We start from the raw sequence: 20,185 nt of genomic DNA, 5'->3' as shown, positions 1-20,185 counted from the left end.
TTGCAATGTTTCGCAATCCCTAAATAAACTTTTGTAAAAAAACAGATTTCGAAAACAGAGAAGTTCAAAAATATGACTAAAATTAAGTACGAGGTGATTCAAACTTGACGAATTTTTTGGTATCTATAATCCTTCGGATGCCAAAAAGTGGGAAAATATTGTAAAAAGGTAATACACCTTAAAAGTTATGTTTCTTAAAAAGTTCAAGTTTTTGTCTAAGTTAGGTATATCTTAAATATATTTTAGTAAACGGGTTGTATGAAAAACTATGTATGAAACACATTATTTACATTAAAACTTACAATTGTGCAAAAGCCTAAAGCTGTAAATATTATTATCTTGGGTAGCATCGTTCAGATATATACAAATCACAGTTCAGATAGTTACTGAAATATTTTATTATTTAAGATTTTACTAAGACATTATCGTTGTTTAAAAATATAATGCAGGAAAAGGTTATCACTGCTGTTATGTATTGGATTATATCAACTTCAGTAATTTGTTAAAAACAAGGATCTGTTTGTTGTTATTAAATATAGTTGCTAATTAACAAAATACAACTTTTAAAAATAAAACGGTATTAGAATTACAATAAATTAGTCAGTACAATAAATCAGGTAAGATTTCGACAGACGATGGCAGAAAAAAGGCAGGCGACCATAACCGTCCAATTTTTTTCACTAGCAAGTTTCTGTCTTTGTTTAAGTTAATTATGGATTATTTTATACACGGTCGGCAAAGATTGACTTTGGGTGTTCTGATTTCCGTGTCTACGAAGAAGTATAGTCAATGCAGGCTTGCCACCTTTTTTTTTACTTAAAAAATCGGGACAGCACTGGTGCAACCTTTTTTCTTAAATATAAAATTCTATGTGCCCATCGAATTCTGAAACAATATTTTATGCCTTTTTGCGTTAACTTAAAAAACTATTCAAAATTTATAAATAATTATGGAAAAATAAAAAATGTAAAGTTGAAAACAAAATAATAAACAAGAAAACAATCAATTAAATCTAAAACAACTAGAACAAAACCTAAATAAAATCAAAAGTTTCAGCTGTATAATCTGTATAATTGGCTTAAGTAATTAGTTTATTTAATTAAAAAAAAATAAAACACTAATTGACCACAATACACCAAAACACTTTAAAATATAAAATACTATACAAGCATAAAAAGGCCTTGACCCATACAAGTGCACTAATAGGCCAGTCGCCAAGTATTAAAAAATAGCTTATGGCGGGAGCAAATCCGGACAAGCTAGAATACATTTTATTTTGTTTAGTTTAGTGTAAGGAACCACGTGTTAAATTTGCACCATCCCCAAAGCCCGGATTTGGCCGCCATTTTGGGAAAAGTGGCTAAAATTCGGATTATTTTTCATTATTTGTAATAACCTAACCTAACCTAACTCGATTTCTATCAACTTTAGTGCAAAAAATGTACAGACCAAAATTAAAGAAGAGGAGAAGCTCTATAAAAACGTTCTATGTAGTTTTTCCGTGCGACGACCCGTTTCCAAGTTATCTCGGTTTAAACACGCTAAATATATTATAAGCAGTTATTATTTCCTCTATTCTAGGCAGTTTTTGCTCCTCTCCCCCCTTTCCGAGAACCTTAATCTATACGGATCCAAAAAATGCGACTCATTAGATAAGTACAGATACCAGTGTTTCGTAAAATCTATTACCAAAAGCTTACCAAACCTGGCATCATTACCACCGACCAAAGACGCAGCTCGCTTGCACTCCTTCTGTACGTATATATACAGTCAGGTACAGCTATGGTATGGGAATGAAAAATCACCTCTGGATTGGGGATGGAAAAATTCAAAGAATTAGTTGATGCCCATTGCTACTTCCCAAGATGCAGCTCCACAAGAATTATTAAATCTGATTTCATGTAAATGTGCCAAAGGTTGTAATACATCTTGTAGTTGCCGCAAAGCAGATTTGCGTTGCTCGGTAATGTGTGCACTTTGTCAGGGCAAATCATGTTCGAATAGTTTGGAGGTGGCAAAATTAGACGAAGATGAGTACGAGGACAATTTTACTCTCGATAAAGATCAACGAAAAGAAAATTCTGCACCTTATGAACCAGATCCGGAATATACCAACTAGCATTTATAGTGGCAGATACGTAACTGCTACTATCAAAGCTACTACAAAGTGGGCGGTGACCATCGGCGGCTACGTCGGATATTCGTAGCTGCGAAGTAACTGCGACCAAAATGGGGAAAGATTTTGAGTAGCCGGGTAGTGTCTTGGATAGTTTTTGCCACTAAAAGAGTTACTATGATGTGTTACTATAAAGTAGCCTACTGAGTTCGTGGCAGCTAAGTGTTATCCACCGAGATGTGGAACTTTCGTTAAACTGTTGAACTTTATTCGCCGCGACCTCTTTATGCAATTTCACATTTCATAAAAATAAATGTCATGATGGAAAATAATTATGGAAGCCATTATTATTTTTTCGTTTGTATTTGTTATTTACCGTGCAATTTTAACGCTTTTTTTAGGTAAATTCTAGAACGCAATCAAGTTTACTGAATAAAATAGTGGGTTTATATAAAAAAAATTTCGGGCGCCTCTCAAAATATTTCAAATTATTATATTCTTTGCAATAGAAACTCATGTTTGTAATTAAAAAATAATAATAATTTGCTTGAAACCGGGGTTCAACTTTAAAATATTAGGGTGGACGTCAGAAATAACAAAATAACTAGCTTTAATCTAGGTATATTTAGCTTTAAAAGCCCATAATGTTTGAGCCATTTGGCTGTTCGTCTAAAAAAAATATGGCCGTTTAATCCGAGAAATACTTTATAGTTCCACATGCTTCCACAAAGTACCGGGAACAATAACATATTAGGCCAACCCTACCCGTTTGGACCTTTAAAATCTTCGGATTGATAAAGTGACAATTGTAGCTATCCAAAGGCGACTTTATAGAAACAATAACTTTTTTGGAACTACATGGTCAACGATTCTTTGGTACCATTTGAATTTTTTCCAAGAAAGTTCCCTGCGCCACCAAATTGCCACTTAATTGGAGCGTTATGCTACACCGATCGCGGCGCGGCGGTGGCGACTATACATTTCATTGGTGCCACTATAACGTTCCGCCTTGTTTTTTGAAGTTATTTTTACTTATTGTGCATTTTCTATTATTAGTGTTTCTATATTATTCAGAGCTACATGAGGTATAGAGTATTTTAACGCCCACTCTTTTAGCTCTTGTTTTATATTGTTATTGGTTCTCAAATTAGTTCTCCTCTGAGATTCAGTTTCAGATGAACTAACACTACACTCATCTACAGAAACAGCTTCAAAAATGTCTCAGTCACTACCTGATTTATGATGTTCATCAGTAGGATTATAGAAAGATGTAGTTTTTGTTTCTGATGTTGATACATCGATCGGTTCGCAGTGATTCCTTTTGTTTAATTCTTCAGTAGAAAGTATTAGAATATCTAAATTCCTTTTTATTCACATTAGGGATTTTACAAAATTTTAATAAAGTTTAAAAGCAAGTAAAAGAAAACACTAAAACAGAGCAGCACACGATGCAATCTGAGGAAATTACATTTATTAGGGTATAATAAGTTACGGTCACTATAAAGTAGCCGTTTTTGAACCATGACTTTTTAGTGGCAATGGATGAGCGACGGCTACTTTATAGTGACCTAGGAAGGTAGCAGTAACCATTTTGCTACTTTCAATGCTACTATAAATTTAAAGTAACTAGGTGTCGCATGTTGTGGCCGCGACTACCCCGTAACTTAAATTGTTACTATAAAGTAACAAAAACTTAATGGAGGCATTATGGTAGCACTTGTTAGTAACCCCTACTTTGAAAAGTTACTATAAAGTTTTTGGTCTTTTATGGTGTCATATTAGAAGATTCGGGTAGTTCCAGCCACTTCTTTAAATTACATGTTTGCGACTTACAATCGGGGTGTTTATTTTCCACTACTAAAATTTTAAAAAGGACTGGGAACTATATTTGCTAGTTGGGATGATACGGATGTGGAAGACATTCAGGAAGATTATATTGAACAGCCAGTAACATCAAAAAAACGAAGGAACTCTGATAAACCTTCCACCTCAAAAGAAACCTAAATTGACGACATGTGGATTAGACCTATTGGAAATGGGGAGACCACTCAAAAAAAAGCGCTGGGTACTTTACCTCAAGGCAGCTCCCTGAGAGATAAGGTGGTTAAGCTTTGTTAACCGTCACATATTTTGCACTAAAGTTGATAAAAATCGAGTTATTGACAAATAATGAAAAATAAACCGAATTTTAGCCAATTTTTCCAAGATGGCGGCCAAATCCGGGCTTTACGGGGAGTGCAAATTTAATACGTGCTTCTCGACACCAAGCTAAACAAAATAAAACTTATTCCAGCTTGTCCGGATTTGCCCCCGCCATGGATGCACTTGCCGACTGGCCTATAATTTCCATTAAAACTTTACTTTTAACACTGGACGCGCGCTTCGTTAACCAGCTAAGCATCATCAGCAGATGATGAAAACTGATGGTTAGCTTCAAATTTATGGTTACAGCGCTTTCACATGGAGCGGACCGTCCGCGACTTCGAGCAAGTACCATGAGTTTATTGAACAATTTCATATTGGTCGCGTATGCTCCGTCCGGATGATTTCGTCCGACGGCTATCTTGAAAAAACACGACGGACGGTCCGTCGCGGACGCTCCGTAGTTCCGCTATTAGCGAAACGAGCGTCAAGTGTTAACAGCAAAGTATTTTGGTGTATTGCGATGAACTCCTGTTTTATTTTGCTCTTGTAATACCAAAGGTTCCAACTCCCAACTGTAATAAATATTTTTTATTTGTTTTATTGCTGTAATAATAAGCCTTATCATTTTTAATAAAATTCAAAAATTCTTATATGCGATATATTAAAATTAAATGAGATTTGAAGTTCCGTTCTAATGAGCTTAACTGAACATCTATTTCTAGCGCCTCGCCTGTCTACTTCAACATCATACGTGAAAATACATAAATAACCTTAAACAATGAAGGCATATACCTAATTTACTCTAGTTTTAAAAATACTTTATTTTTTTATCTATAATTTTTATATCCTTTTTGGCAAATTTCCATTGCCCAAGTTTTTATTATCGAATATTCATTAAACAGAGTATCAATATCTACTTCTTTTAATTCTAAAATTTTTAAGATTTTAATTAATTCGTCGAAAACAACTGTTTCTAAATTCAAGAAATTAATAAACATGTATTTTTAATAATAAATTTTACAATTTTATTTGTTATTTAATGAACAATGCTTTTTTAACTCTAGACATGTAAATACCGACCCAAAAGTCTTTGTTGCCGACTATGTATATAATATCCGTTTTGCGTCATGTCGTTTCATGGCACTTTTTTAGTATATTTTAAAAATGACAGCTCATACATCATGGATATATAGGGTTGTTCACCACATACGACACGGAGTATTGTAGCTAAACGATTAGATTTCTACAAATTGTAAGTTTTGGGTTCGTTGAAGGACTATTAGAGCTACAAATTAAAAATATTTTTACAAGATACAGAGTGTAGCAAATAAGTAAAAAATATTAAAGTTGTATTTTTTTAAATGGAACACCCTGTTTAATATTCTATTTTTGGATTCTACGATTGAAATAAAGGTAAATTTGATTAAGGCTTATCACACTTAAACCTTACCGTTTTTGAAATATTTTCAATTCTATGAAATTGCAGTAAAAATTTTAAGGTCTCATTTCTCCAAGGGTATCAACGATTTTAATACTAAATATTTACTGAAGATTATTTATTGATCAGATATTGTGTTGCAATAATAAAAATTTGACTACCTAATACAGAGTGTCCAAAAATTTATATTAAATAATTACTAGCTTTAAACGGCAATAACTTGTTTAATTTAAATGGAACACCCTGTATATTTTACGTGAATCAGATGCACAATTTAATTGTCTATCAAATTTTATTATACCATTTTTTACTTATCTCTGCAAGTTTTCGTAGAAAATGCATTTTCTTATAATTTAGACCTCATTTATACTATACCCATGGAATATTGACATTTCAGATTTTTTTAAAGCAACATATATGTACAAAATGTACAGGTGGTAAATACTGCAAGCCCACTGGTATACAAAAAAAAACTATTTAAATCTTTGTAAAAGAGTATACCAATTAAGTATACCACCATTATTTCCGACCAAAAATTAGTTAATTTTTTAAGAATTAGTTAAATTATTCTAAATAAATGTGGATTTGGCTCAGAAATCAATATAATAATAAGTTATGAAAATGGACGTCCCTGTTAATAAGCGTTTAAAGCTAGTAATTATTTAATATAAATTTTTAGACATTCTGTATAAGGTAGTAAAATTTTTATTATTGCAACACAATATCTGATCAATAAATAATATTCAGTAAATATTTAGTATTAAAAACTTTGATACCCTTGGAGAAATGAGGCCTTAAAATTTTTTACTGCAATTTCATAGAATTGAAAATATTTCAAAAACGGTAAGATGTAAGTGTGATAAACCTTGATCAAATTTACCTTTATTTTAATCGTAGAATCTAAAAATAATAATATACAGGGTGTACCATTTAAAAAAAATACAACTATAATATTTTTTACTTATTTGGTACACTCTGTATCTTGTAAAAATATTTTTAAATTGTAGCTCTAATAGTCCTTCGCAGCCCCGGATCTACAATTTTTTTGAACCGGGGCAAAAAATCGATAGTAGCGCCCCCTCTCTCCAGAGTTTGCAATAAATTAATTTAAAAAACTTACAAATATCTAGATATAGGTAGGCATTTTTCATAAACGGGACAGAATGAGCCCTTAAGATTCATTCAGAGCCTCCGAATTAGTGGAATAAATTAATGGTTTCAATTAGCGTAGAAGTTTGTTCCTTTAATTTCATTCTAAGCATTCAGTGCGTTTAAATTAGTGGTAGTCATTTTCAATTAGTAGAAAAAGTAAACAGACTTGATCCACTAATTATACTTCAAATTTTGCGGAAAATGTCATTTTGTCCATTGATTAGCATCCGTCAATGTTGTTTTATAAGCTAAATATTTGGCTTTCTTTATGGATACAACTGACTACCGCAAGCTGTTGCTAGAATATTTTATTAATTTTAATTGTGTTTTTTAAACATTGTGAATGATCGTAAACTAAAAAGTGTAATTAATTGAAACCGCTAATTTATTCCACTAACTGCGAGGTTCTGAATGAAACTTTAGAATGTGTTCAAAAACTAACTGGGCGCTTTAAAATAAAATGAATACTTTATAGAAGAACGTAAGGTGCATACTAGGGGCTTTGTGGAGCAATTTTTTTGATTTTCAACCATATTATATTATGATTTTGGCGCCTCCTGACACTGGCGCTCGGTTTGCCCCCCTTTAGATCCGGGGCTGGTCCTTCGATGAACCCAAAATTTACAATTTGTAAAAATCTAATCGTTTAGCTACATTACTTCGTGTCGTATGTGGTGAACAACTCTGTATATTTATATGGATACATGTTTGGAGTTACGGAAATGTGAACGAAACATGGACGCATAATACGTATATGAACTCGACTTAAGATTTTTGAAACTTGTCAAACACTTGTTAAATTATTGTTAAATATGCAATCCAATGAGAGCCAAATCTTCGAGCCCCATCTACATTCCGAGCTTCAGCCCCCTAGCTCACATAGGGCACGAGTTAAGCCCCGTTCTCAGAACAGCGAGTGTCGCCAGCGACACGTCAAATGATCCAATGAGAATAGTACAAAATTCAAACAGCTGTCAATTTTGAATTTTGTGCAAATCTCATTGGTTCTTTTGACTTGTCGCTCGACAATACCAATGTTCTAAGAACGGGGCTTTACGACGCTCCGTCTTAACCTCGATCGTTACCACTTTTCCTGATGCATCTCGTGTGTCACGGCCCTCAATTTTTACTCCCATCGAGCGTAAAGAAGTTTCACTTCAAAAATGCGGATTTCAATTTGCCTTTGACCTTTGTTCGCATCTCCGCAATAAAGAGGTAAAAATATCAAAACTGGTAGGTTGATAAGAGAAGCCTAATAAGTACTGAAGTGTCCAATTTGCGCGTGTCCGAATTAGAGAAGTTTTACTGTACTAAGGGACATATTAAGGGGGCAATAAAATAAAATAATATATTGGGAATCTGTAATTTAATTTTAAATTCGGTGTTACACGTTTTAAAGTATGTATTATGATACCGCTGTCTTTACATCTCCAAATATAGTGACAGTAAGCAACGGATCGAATAAGCTAAAATCGTATTGAGCCACTAGCTTGAAATCTTCTTCCATATAAGAAGCTTCAGGCTCATTTTCTATGACGGAAAAATCAAATCCTGGTAACTTGGTACTTAGATATTCTGAAATCTTAGGAATTATTTGATCGGGATCATTGCGGTATGTTAGGAAACTATTCGTCAGGGCTTCCAAGGCAGTATCCACTATTGCTTGGGAAACATCTCCAGAATAGTCAGTGATAGAAGCCTGAAATTTAGATTGATATACATGGTGCTGTAATTAGGATGAGAGATGGAAGATTGCACTTAAACGATAACCAAATTTCGAAAAAAATCTTGTTTAGAGTGTGTCCCACTAAGAATAGCTCTTGGCTGTATCTCGAGAAGTAGTATTAAGGTTGTCGCCCACTAGAACGCGGCGCGACGCGGCGCGGCGCCATGTAGGAAATTCTTTTGTCTGCTTGCCATGTATTTAAATGGAGCAACGCACATTAGAGCGCGCAGCGTCGAAGCGCGCCGCGGAATTTCTGTCAAGAAGTCGGAAGACTTCTCTAGCAACTTTTTTCCGTCTCCCGCGTTTCGGCGCGTTGCAGTGTGCGTACTCACAACGGAAATTATTTTTTAACAGATTTTTAAAAAGGAATATGATATTTTTTTTAGTTTTTGCTCACTAGAGACAGATGGACGAAATGTTTTTCTATCAAAGATTTAATATAATTGAGGGGTAGAAGCAAGACAGGGAATCTCCACTTTTGGAGAAAAGTGACAATCTCCAATTTTTAAATTCTAATTACCTAAATATATAAAAAAGATTGGGGCTTTTTCATCACATAACTAATATAAGAATATACAGCTACTCGAGAACGGTTCTGAAAGGAGCTATGCGCGATAACCTCGTGCCTCCATATGGCGCGGAACAGTTCTGAACTTTATGCCTCAATTGGATGAGATTATCGCGTTCTTGAACAGTTCAGAACTGCACAACTGCGTGAATGGAGGACAGTAATTGTCGTGTGTACGAAGAGTACAGTCAATGTGTTCAGTGCAATACGATATAAGAGAGAAGAGTAAGAATTTTCCCAAGCGTAACCATGAAGTAAAACGTCGGATTAAGTGGATATAATAAACTTTGGATTTTTTTCTCTCCGATTTACAACATCGCCATAGCGATTCACTTCTACACATGTAGGTAAATGCCGAGGGGTAAGCCGCTGACAAATTTCTGTACACTAATACCACGTATAATGGAAAAAATGCCAACTAATACCACGATTATGTTGCTACTAATACCAAGTAATGTCAACATCTTGTACACCAAAATACACCAGTGGTTTACCCCTCCCTCAGTAAATGCTGACCAGTGCCGCTTTATTCATTAGGCAAGATAGGCAGCTGCCTAGGGCGGCAGGCCGAATAACAAAATTTACTTGAATTTTATTAGTTGAAGGGGGCAGCAAAATAAATGGTGCCTAGGGTACCAAATCACTTTAAGGCGGCCCTGCCCAAGACTTTCTCTTGTCGATCCGGTATAAATCTATTATCTTAGCCTTAGATAAATTAGAATAAAATAAACTATGTTAAAAACTTTCATGTATATTACTGAAATGAAGATAATATATCTAAGCTAAATGTAATATATTACAGTTGTAGTAAAATGAGTAACTAGTTTCGAAAATCCAGATCCAACCCTGATGCAACATTTTTTTGAAACGTCTACTTCTGCGGTTTGAAATTTTGATGCAAAATCCGGCAATACCCTCAGAAGAAATGTACCCACCCATACCCACCCAACTTTTTTCTCTTTTTAATACATTTGATTTGCCATTAAGCTGCCTACATCACTGTCTTACACGTTAAAATCCTATACACAGAGTTGACCTGTCCCGATCGGTATAAACAAGGCTAATATACACATCAGAATAAATAAGAATTATCAAAAGTCGTCAGCTATAAGCGATTCATTATTGCATCATTAGTAATTTGTCTCTTCTGAAAAAATATGATGAGTAGAGATACCCGGTGTTTCTAAACTTAATTGAGGAGTTCGTAAAATGTTTCCCTTACATTTTGTAATACTGAAAAAAATGCTCTTGTCTTTTATTAAATCAGGAAAAAGATGGTAAAATTCTCCAAACTTCTTTCTTTTTTTGTTAATCTTATGAGTCCATACTTTCCTTTTCTTCTTCGCCTGCTCTTCCTCTTCCTCTGTTAGAAGAGCACAAAAAATACGCTTTCGTCCGTACTTGAACTCATTGCTTTAAAAACTAAACTACAGTAAGTAAAAAACACTTCGACTAACTAAATAGCGTTTCCACGTTTCAAAACCGCGCTATAGTGGGCGCAGTCCCTTCGCAGCCGGAAAAAAATCTCTTCCCAGCGCCGCGTCGCGCCGCGGTCTAGTGGGCGACAACCTTTAAGGTTGTCGCCCACTAGACCGCGGCGCGACGCGGCGCGGCGCCATGTGGAAATTTCTTTTGTCCGCTTGCCATGTATGTAAATGGACCAACGCACATTAGAGCGCGCAGCGCAGAAGCGCGCCACGGAATTTCCGTCAAGAAGTCGGAAGACTTCTCTAGCAACTTTTTTCCGTCTCCCGCGTTTCGACGCGTTGCAGTGTGCGTACTCACAAGGCAGATAATTTTGCATTCGAGTCTTTTCAGTTGGCTTTTTGACTAGGAACTAGTGATATGTATCAATGGCAGAATTGTATTTTTAAAGGTAAATTAGGCAAATCGATTTTCATAAAGGAATATGATATTTTAGTCTTCCCTCACTAGAGACAGATGGACGAAATGCCTTTCTATCAAAGATTTAATATAATTGAGGGGTGTAGAGGCAAAACTGGCAATCTCCACTTTTTAACAAAAGTGACAATCTCCAATTTTTAAATTCTAATTACCTAAATATATAAAAAAGATCAGGGTTTTTTTGACCACATAACTAATATACACATCAGAATAAATAAGAATTATCAAAAATTTTAGTAATTTGTCTCTTCTGAAAAAATATGATGAGTAGATATACCCGGTGTTTTTTCTTCTAAAACACTCAATTGAGGAGTGCGTAAAATGTTTCCTTTATATTTTGCAATACTGAAAAAAATGATTTTGTCTTTTATTAAATCTGGAAAAAGATGGTAAAATTCTCCAAACTTCTTTCTTTTTTTGTTAATCGTATGAGTCCAAACTTTTCCTCACCCCCTCTTCCTCTGTTAGAAGAGCACAAAAAATACGCTTTCGTCCGTACTTGAACTCATTGCTTTAAAAACTAAACTACAGTAAGTAAAAAACACTTCGACTATAACTAAATGGCGTTGCCGCGTTTCAAAAGCGCGCTATAGTGGGCGCAGTCCCTTCGCAGCCGGAAAAAAATCTCTTCCCAGCGCCGCGCCGCGCAGCGGTCTAGTGGGCGACAACCTTTAGCCGTAAGGCCTAGTGATTGAATCGCCAGTTTGCAATTTTTCGCTCATCTCCAGCCACAGGTCCTGAAAAGTGGCTCACCCCTATAATTTTTTTATTTTTTCAGATAAAAAAAACGAGATTTAGTATGTTAGAATATGACAAAAATTAGGATTGATTGACGTATTCAATTGTTTTCGGTCACTTTCTGTTTCACCGGAAATAACTACAACTTTTGATTTTTAAATATAACCTTCGGTATTTTCATTCGATAGAAAATGACACTCTGAATAGAATGATATATCATATGTTAACTTTTCACATTTTCGCATGTGGTTTATTTGAAATTGTAACATGCGGTTCATAACGACAATAATTTGACTCGAATTTATTTTTCTAAGGCTCCTTGATTAAAAATTAGAGTTTTTAAGATAGCCATGGCACTCTATATTCGGAGTGTCATTTTCAATCGATTAAAGTAAAAATATTTAAAACTACATTTACAAATCAAAAGCTGTAGTCATTTCCAGTGAAACAGGAAGCGACTGAAAACAATTGAATACGTCAATCAATCCTAATTTATGTTATATTCTAACATACCAAATCTCGTTTTCTTATCTGAAAAAATAAAGAAGATATAGGAGGTGAGCCAAGAACAGTTAACCTAATAGGACTGCTCATTCAGCCAAAAGTGTCTGCCAGGTGCATGCAAACTCCTCGTTTTGTGACGTCATTGTAATCCTTGTCATGGTTATTAGTCCTTATACACACACGTGCATTATTGGTTGCCTGATGCAAAACGTTCATTATTTAGTTTATTTATTTAAACACCTTATATGTATGCAGTATAGAAAATTAACTGTATAAATCGTATTCAATACTCGGATAATGCATTTCTAAGAACAGCAGTTCCCAGCATCACCTTTTGCAGGATTTCTTTTTACCGTACTTCCATATTTTGCTTTAAAATAATTAATAAACAATATCGTAAGCACTTACTAAGCACTTTTTCACAATCCACAACACAAAATGAACGTATTTATACTCTCTATAGCTCTAAAAACTTTAAAAACACCTTTTCACATTTAAAATTGACAAAATAATTGACTTAAAATTTCTCAGCTGTTATTTTTATAAGTTTACCATAGGCAATTAATAATACATACTATCATGATAAGGACTGCAATGACGTCACAACTGTCAGCTGAAGCGCGGGAAGAGGCGAACGTACGTCTTATGAGGATGAGCAATCCTATTAGTTTACCGTTCTTGGGGGTGAGCCACTTTTGAGATGCACCCGGTATATTAGGATAATAATTTACAGACTTACTAAATATGTAGGAACAACTACTGATTCGGCAGGAATAAACTTATTCTCTTTGTCGAATGTCAGTACGGTTACGGGATTGGGACCCTTTCGGAATTCTTCAATCTTTTGATCTATCTCAGATTTGTTGTCTACTTCTATAGTTTTATTTACCAAATATATACCGTCAGTAAAAGCATACTAAAAATTAAAAAAAAAATTAAGTATCTGTATCTTTACAATAGATTATGTATAAATGAAAAAATAATTTCTTTAATTTTTTTTCTGAAATATCTTTACTTGTCTCCCAACAAATTTTGTTTTAGTTATTTCTTGGAACTATACAGTATGTACAGTAAAAAATTGCAAATATTTTCAAAGCTGGTAGATCTCGATAAAATCAAATAAAAGTCCAAAATAACCGAGATATTTTACTTTGAAAATTAAAAAAAAATATTTTCGCTTAAATTTTGAGAACACTGGAACATTTCTGGGTTTTCTTTCTTGTAAATTTAATTTACTACTTATGTTGCCCATATATTATGAAGATATTTTGTTTTTTAAATAAAAATTTTAAAAATTTCTAAAAAGTTTTTAATTGTTGTGTTCAGGTCGAAATATACTACCCCTAAAATTATTTGCTCTTACTTAAAACTCACCCTGTATATATATATAATTTTTTTCAGGAGATACACACTGCTCTAACAACATTATGCTGCTATATATTTTAGTATATTATTATGATTAAATTAATAAAAAAGGAAATTGTACATACCGTATTGAAGCTGTCTATGTAACTAAAGCTTTCAAGTGTACCCTCTTTATCGTATTCTTCATTACCAGCCTCTAGTCTTATTCCGGCTTTAGACATCAACGGGAAATATTTGTTTTGAATCTCTTCTAATCCTTCATCATCGTCATCTTCATCGTTGTTTAACAGATCCGACGAGTTACCAATCTAAATTATACAAAAAGCCATTGATAAAAGGATATAGATGTAAACTAAATTAGAAAAAGCGTACTGACTGTAGAGGGCTAGAAGTTAGAGGATAATAGTTAGGGGGATAATTAAAGCTAGAGAATAGTAGTAAAAAAAATTGGCGCCTGGAGGCACGTATTTTAGTTTCAATTATATCAAAAACTGCGACTTTGACTCATTTTGATTTTATTACAAATTTTGTTGCAAATATTATTCCTAATCTTAAATTGAAAACCGCGTTTACCTAGCCGCGTTTACCGCTAGCTACTGTAATTTTGGAGTTACGATTTTTTAAAATTTTTAACCCCCTCCCATACTCCCTTATCAACCCCCCACCCCCATCAAAAACTAATGGCCAGATTCTCAGGTGGCATAGCATTTTTGTGCCAAATTTGGTTAAAATCGGTTTAGCGGTTTTGTTACAGACAGACGGACAGACAGACAAACAGACAGACAGACACCATAAAAATATTTTGTATTTAGGTCATTTATGACCCAAATAACTGATTTTGAGTGAAATTTAAAAAACTTTTTTTTTGTAGATCTTAATAGCCACCTGTTGGTATGGTCGGCTAAAAATCATAAACAAAATAACATTTTCTTTCAATTTGCTCAAAAATTATAAACTTCAATTCAGATTCTTTTAAATTCACCCCCGGGAAGAGGTAAAATTATAAAGTGCTTTTCTCAAATTTTGGGAAAGTAACCAGGAATAGATAGTGAAAAAGTTCAAATATTAGCTTTTAATCGACTAAGATGATTATACAGTAATTATAGCACACAATGGCCATCTGCAAATTGAAAATATTTGGGTCGCAACATACCCTGCTGGTCATCCAGTTTATGTGGTCTGGATTTTAATGCTTGTGACAGAGGATAATAACCAGTTGACAGACAGAGAGACAAAAACAAAAGTGGCATACAGTGTTGCCGGTTTTTTACGTTTGTAGGAGAAAGTGATTCTTCTGTGAGTCTTATTGAACATGATGCGCAATAAAATTGGATTTAAGTACATGTAACAGTATTAATCACGTGTTCTTATAAACAATCCAAACACCTGGAAGAGATATTTTGAAATATCATATTATTTCTACTGCTCTAGTTATCGGTTAAAGCAATCATTTTTGCACGAAGGTTTTGAACATGCAAATAGTTATGAATTCTATCTTCGAACTACAGGGTGGGCCACTGAAAGCTTACAATGGCTATAATTTTTCAAACCAAAAAGATACCAAAAAAATAAAAAATACCGTTTCTATAATATCGGGGGGAATACATATGACGTATTTTTTAACCACCCCGACCTACCCCTTAGGCGGCACCTCAACTCACTTGAAAATCTTAAATGGCAACACCCCACTTGTGGCGCCTTTTTGGAAAGCCCATGAAAAAAAAATGCTAAACGATGATCATAAAGTTTTTAGGGTGAAATTGAAAAACTACCCCTTAGACGAAAAATTAGGTGGACATTAATGAAAAAAGTAATTTTTTCAGCATAAGTTACAAATTGGGACCCAGCTAAATGAGGCAAATGAGGTATTTTTCAAACCACCCGGACCCACCCCTAGGTGCCACCCTCTCATTTCTAACCTCAAGATAGCGATACCCCACTTGTGACACTTCTTTGGAAAGCTAATTGAAATTGCTAAACGATGGTCATACAGACTTCAACTTAATTACTGGTAAGTGGTGATAAGAAATGTAGGTGTGACAATTTGAAAAAAATTTAAAATTATAATTTATTTTAACAATTGCTCAAAATGACGGCCGTTTTGTTCCATACAAAAATACAAACGAATTTTAAATTCTTCTCTCACTTTTTAGAAAGTCTCTCTCGGAATATTTCGACATGCTTCAGTTATCCTCTGCCGCAATTCTTGCAACGAACCTGGTTTTGTTTTGTAGACTATGGATTTAGTGTAACCCCGTAAGAAAAAGTCTAAAGGAGTGAGATCAGGTGACCTTGGCGGCTACTCGATTGGGCCCCTTCTGCCAATCCATTGCCTTGGATAATATCTATCCAACCACCGCCTTGTGGCAATAGAATAATGCGGAGGAGCTCCAAATCTCTTTGATTTTCAACCTGTTCCACCAGTCAAATTTCCGTCGATGAAAAATGGACCTATAATTTTATCGCCTAGTATTCCGCACCAAACATTGAGCTTTTGGGGATGTTGGGTGTGTCCTTCAACAACAATATGTGGATTCTCATCGTTCCAGTATCTGCAGTTCTGCTTATTCACATTTCCGTTTAAAAAAAATGGGCACTCATCACTAAAACAAATATTTTTAGTGAGTGAAGGTTCCCTTCGAATTTCCTCCGTTATTAGTTCACAGAACTGAATCCTTCTATCTGGATGGTCGTCGCCAAGATCCTGCAGAATCTTCATTTTGTAGGGATGGAATTTGTGCATTTTTAATACTCTTCTGACAAATGTTCGAGGTATACCTGTGATTGATGCCAATTGGCGTGTTGATGCTTCTGGATTGACCGATACCTGACCAACTTCCATCTGCATTTCTTTATTCAGTACCCTGGGCCCTGTCCTTTTTTTATTTTTGACCTATCCAGTTTCTTAAAACTTTAGAATTAAATCTCTAACATAAACGTGATTAACGTTTTTGTCCGGATTTCTCTCATTGAAAACACGGGCCGTTCTCAAATAGCTCATACCTTCAGCACCATAAAGAAAAACTATTTGAATTCTTTCTTCCACAGTATAAACCATTTTTCTTTCGAATAAGCGAATCAAATAAAGGTTTAAAATATCACCAAACGATTGAAAATCGATAGAAGACAGTGCAAAAACGCAAAGATATGCCGTTTTAAGATTCCTGTTTGTTGAAAGTAAAGAAATAGATGATAAGGAAGAATTTGCGTTATCGCAAAATTAGGCTGAACGATTAGTAAAACATTTTTGTGTTGCCTTTTTTATTATCTATATTTTTTATTTTTAGCTTCAAAATACCCTCTATATTTATGGACGCCATCGTCAAGGTCGGTTCTGAGAAGAACCCTTGATGATTATTTCTCATGTTGGTTCGTACAGGTTCGTTTTAATATTCGGTCCGGTGGTGGAAGGATTGGCCGTCTAAAACAAGACGTTTCCAGGGGACGCCAACTATAGTATTTTTTGTTTACTTGATACACTATTGCAATCGTGGAGGCTCCTTCCATGTTTATCACGGACGAAGACACAAAATGTGGCGAAATCCAAAATATGGAGCATCTGCTGTCATGCATAAGATATCCTCATACATGTACCCTTGAAAATTTATGGAACGCCGATGAAAATGCTCTAGACGTCGTTCGGTACTGGGCTAAAGAATTTTAAATTATAATTGTACATTATGTACCTATATGGTCCGGATACGAATAAGTGAAAAGTAAGCTTCAAAATGGCGATGGTTTCAAAATGGCATTGATGAGATTAAAAGTGAGGGGGTGGCACCTAGGGGTGGGTCGGGGTGGTTTGAAAAATACCTCATTTGCCTCATTTAACTTATGCTGAAAAAATCACTTCTTTCATTAATGTCTATCTAATTTTTCATAGGCTTTCCAAAATGACGCCACAAGTGGGGTGTTGCCATTTAAGATTTTCATGTGAGTAGGGGTGCCGCCTAAGGGGTAGGTCGGGGTGGTTCAAAAAGTATGTTATATGTATTCCCTCTCGATATTTTAGAAACGGTATTTTTTATTTTTTTGATATCTTCTTTGGTTTAAAAATTATAGCCATTGTAAGTTTTCAGTGGCCCACCCTGTATACATATGTAAAGCTATTATAAGTTAAATTTTATGAAAACTTACTCCAGGGAAGAATAATTCAATTGTCCTTATTTCGACAACGTTGCCTTTTGTGTCATACACATTCTGCCATGCGACGAAAGTTAGATTTGGTAGTTGCCCTAGGACTGATTCAAAAATGTCAGATATGGCCTTCAACTTATTGTTTTCATAATACTTCTTTACCTGAAAATGGGTTCATTTTTATTTTTTTTTCTAGTTTTTATACCGGGTGCGTCTCAAAAGTATCTCACCCTTAGAACTTTTTTATTTTTTCAGATAAAAAAAACGAGATTTTGTATTGGGATTGATTAACATATTCAATTGTTTTCGGTCACTTCCTGTTTTACCGGAAATGACTACAACTTTTGATTTTTAAATGACATCCTGGCTATTTTTTATCTTATTCGATAAAAAGTGACACTCCGAATAGAATAACATATATGATATGTTATCATTTGACATATGACATATGATAAAACATTTGACATTTCCGCCTATGGTTTATTTGAAATTGTAACATGAGTTTATATCGACAATGCTAATGAGCCATCCTTGTTCCATTTGAAAAAATTGAGATATGATTAAAAATACGATTTGAGCATTTTTTATCCGGCCAGGACAAGACACGAAAAACATTAGACGATCAAATCGAATTTTTCGAACGCCCCTTGATTAAAAATTACTGTTTTTAACACAGCCATGGCACTCTAGATAGAAATTATAATAATACGATTTTGTTTTAAGCGAAAATTGACAAAAAATTCACATATATGACAGGTATGTCATTCTATTCAGTGTCATTTTCTATCGAATAATGTAAAAATATACCGAGGGTGCCATTTAAAAATCAAAAGTTGTAGTAATTTCCGGTGAAACAGGAAGTGACCAAAAACAATTGAATACGTCAATCAATCCTAATTTATGTCATATACTAACATACCAAATCTTGTTTTTTTATCTAAAAGAATAAAAAAGTTATAGGGGTGAACCACTTTTGAGATGCACCCGACATAGAGAGGGCATTAAATCTGTCCAAAAATTTTAATAATACTCTTACCTGTTGTTTAAGAAAAGGCGCTAGTTTGGGATTTTCCAATATTCTTTCCACTTCCTCGGATGATTCCGAAGACATCGAAACACATATTAGGCCACATAACATTAAAAATTTAAACGCAAACATGACGATTATAAGTATTATAACTTTCCAACTGATGCTTAGTTTTAACTTAGGAATCTTAATAACAATATTTTCTTGTTTTGTTTACTCGCATGCTGAATAACACAGACCCCTTTGACCTTTTATATATGTAGTTATTTAGTGTGTACTTACATAATTAATGATATAATGGGTTATCAATGTTAATTAAAAGTTATTTTTTTGTATAAAAAACTTACAATTTACTGCTAAATTTATCATTGTTATTTATAACCTAGTCAATAACAAATAACAAAGTTGACATAGAAACAAGGTAATATTTAGAAATTATCAGTTTAATCTATTTTAGGCTGAAATTACTCAAAAAGTACCATACGATCGAGAAAAAAAAACGGTGTCAAAGAAGGCTAGGGAGCAAAAATCAACCACGATTCGTACGTATCAACCATTGCACGTACACGTACCACTTCAACCACCAGTAATATCTGTAATAGGTTTGACGAAAATATCTTTGGATGAAAAATTCGCGTTTACGGTTTTAAAAAATTTATTCGTGTAAACATAGTGTTGCGGACCCGTGTGGACTCGACCTAACCTACGTATATGTCCCGCCCTCAGATGACCTTAACATCGCATTAAAGAATAGACACCGTAATGATTCATTCGTTCGAGAAGAATCGAGTCCCACTGGAATGGAGTAGTACATACGAGAACATTCGAAACCTTCTCTATGCACCTAACGATCTATGGACTATTCTAGAAATCTTTAGCTGTAGGTATAAAAGCCGGCGGCTGTGGCCTAGAGAGGGCAGTTATAAATAAACGAGTGCAGTTGACGCAAAAATTCAAAATAAATTCTTAGTTATAAATCGTTTGTAAATAGTTGTATAAGTCTTTTATCGTTATTGTTTATGTTAAATAGTGTTAAATAAATAGTGTTTAAATAAATTGTGACTTTCTATCCACACGGAACCGACGAAAAACGTAACAATAGAATAAACAACAAAAATAAAGATTCTTTTATTTTAATAATCATATAATATTATATTAAATGGTATAATGATTGAAAATCCGTATTATATTATTAACGTACTATACCCAAAATCCGTAAATTTACGGATTAATCAGTAGCTCTGGCAACACTGCCTACGGCAACCACTCACTCTGTCGACTGAAAGCAGAACTACGATACAGTATTCTTTGTCCGCTGCGCTGTAAACGACTCTATCAGCGCGCAGCAGCGCAGAGCTAAACTA

General features: G+C 34.3%; 1 protein-coding gene across 1 annotated transcript in view; it reads right to left on the bottom strand.

The window, feature by feature from the left end:
- The window catches only part of LOC115879275, a 32,952-nt gene extending 13,779 nt beyond the window's left edge, over positions 1-19,173 (bottom strand). The window contains exons 1-4 of the mRNA XM_030895992.1: positions 18,831-19,173; positions 17,795-17,956; positions 13,783-13,965; positions 13,032-13,208 (exon numbers count right to left, since the gene is read on the bottom strand). Coding sequence (XP_030751852.1) covers positions 13,032-13,208; positions 13,783-13,965; positions 17,795-17,956; positions 18,831-18,953 — 645 coding nt within the window. The 5' untranslated portion in view covers positions 18,954-19,173. The remainder of the gene's footprint in view (positions 1-13,031; positions 13,209-13,782; positions 13,966-17,794; positions 17,957-18,830) is intronic.
- Between the last annotated feature and the right edge of the window lie 1,012 nt (positions 19,174-20,185).

Source organism: Sitophilus oryzae, unplaced genomic scaffold, assembly GCF_002938485.1.
Source record: "Sitophilus oryzae breed Bouriz unplaced genomic scaffold, Soryzae_2.0 scaffold_1576_pilon_pilon, whole genome shotgun sequence".
Classification (NCBI taxonomy): domain Eukaryota; kingdom Metazoa; phylum Arthropoda; class Insecta; order Coleoptera; family Curculionidae; genus Sitophilus; species Sitophilus oryzae.
The sequence above is the reverse complement of the archived record's forward strand: the minus strand, read 5'-3'. Positions and strand labels throughout refer to the sequence as shown.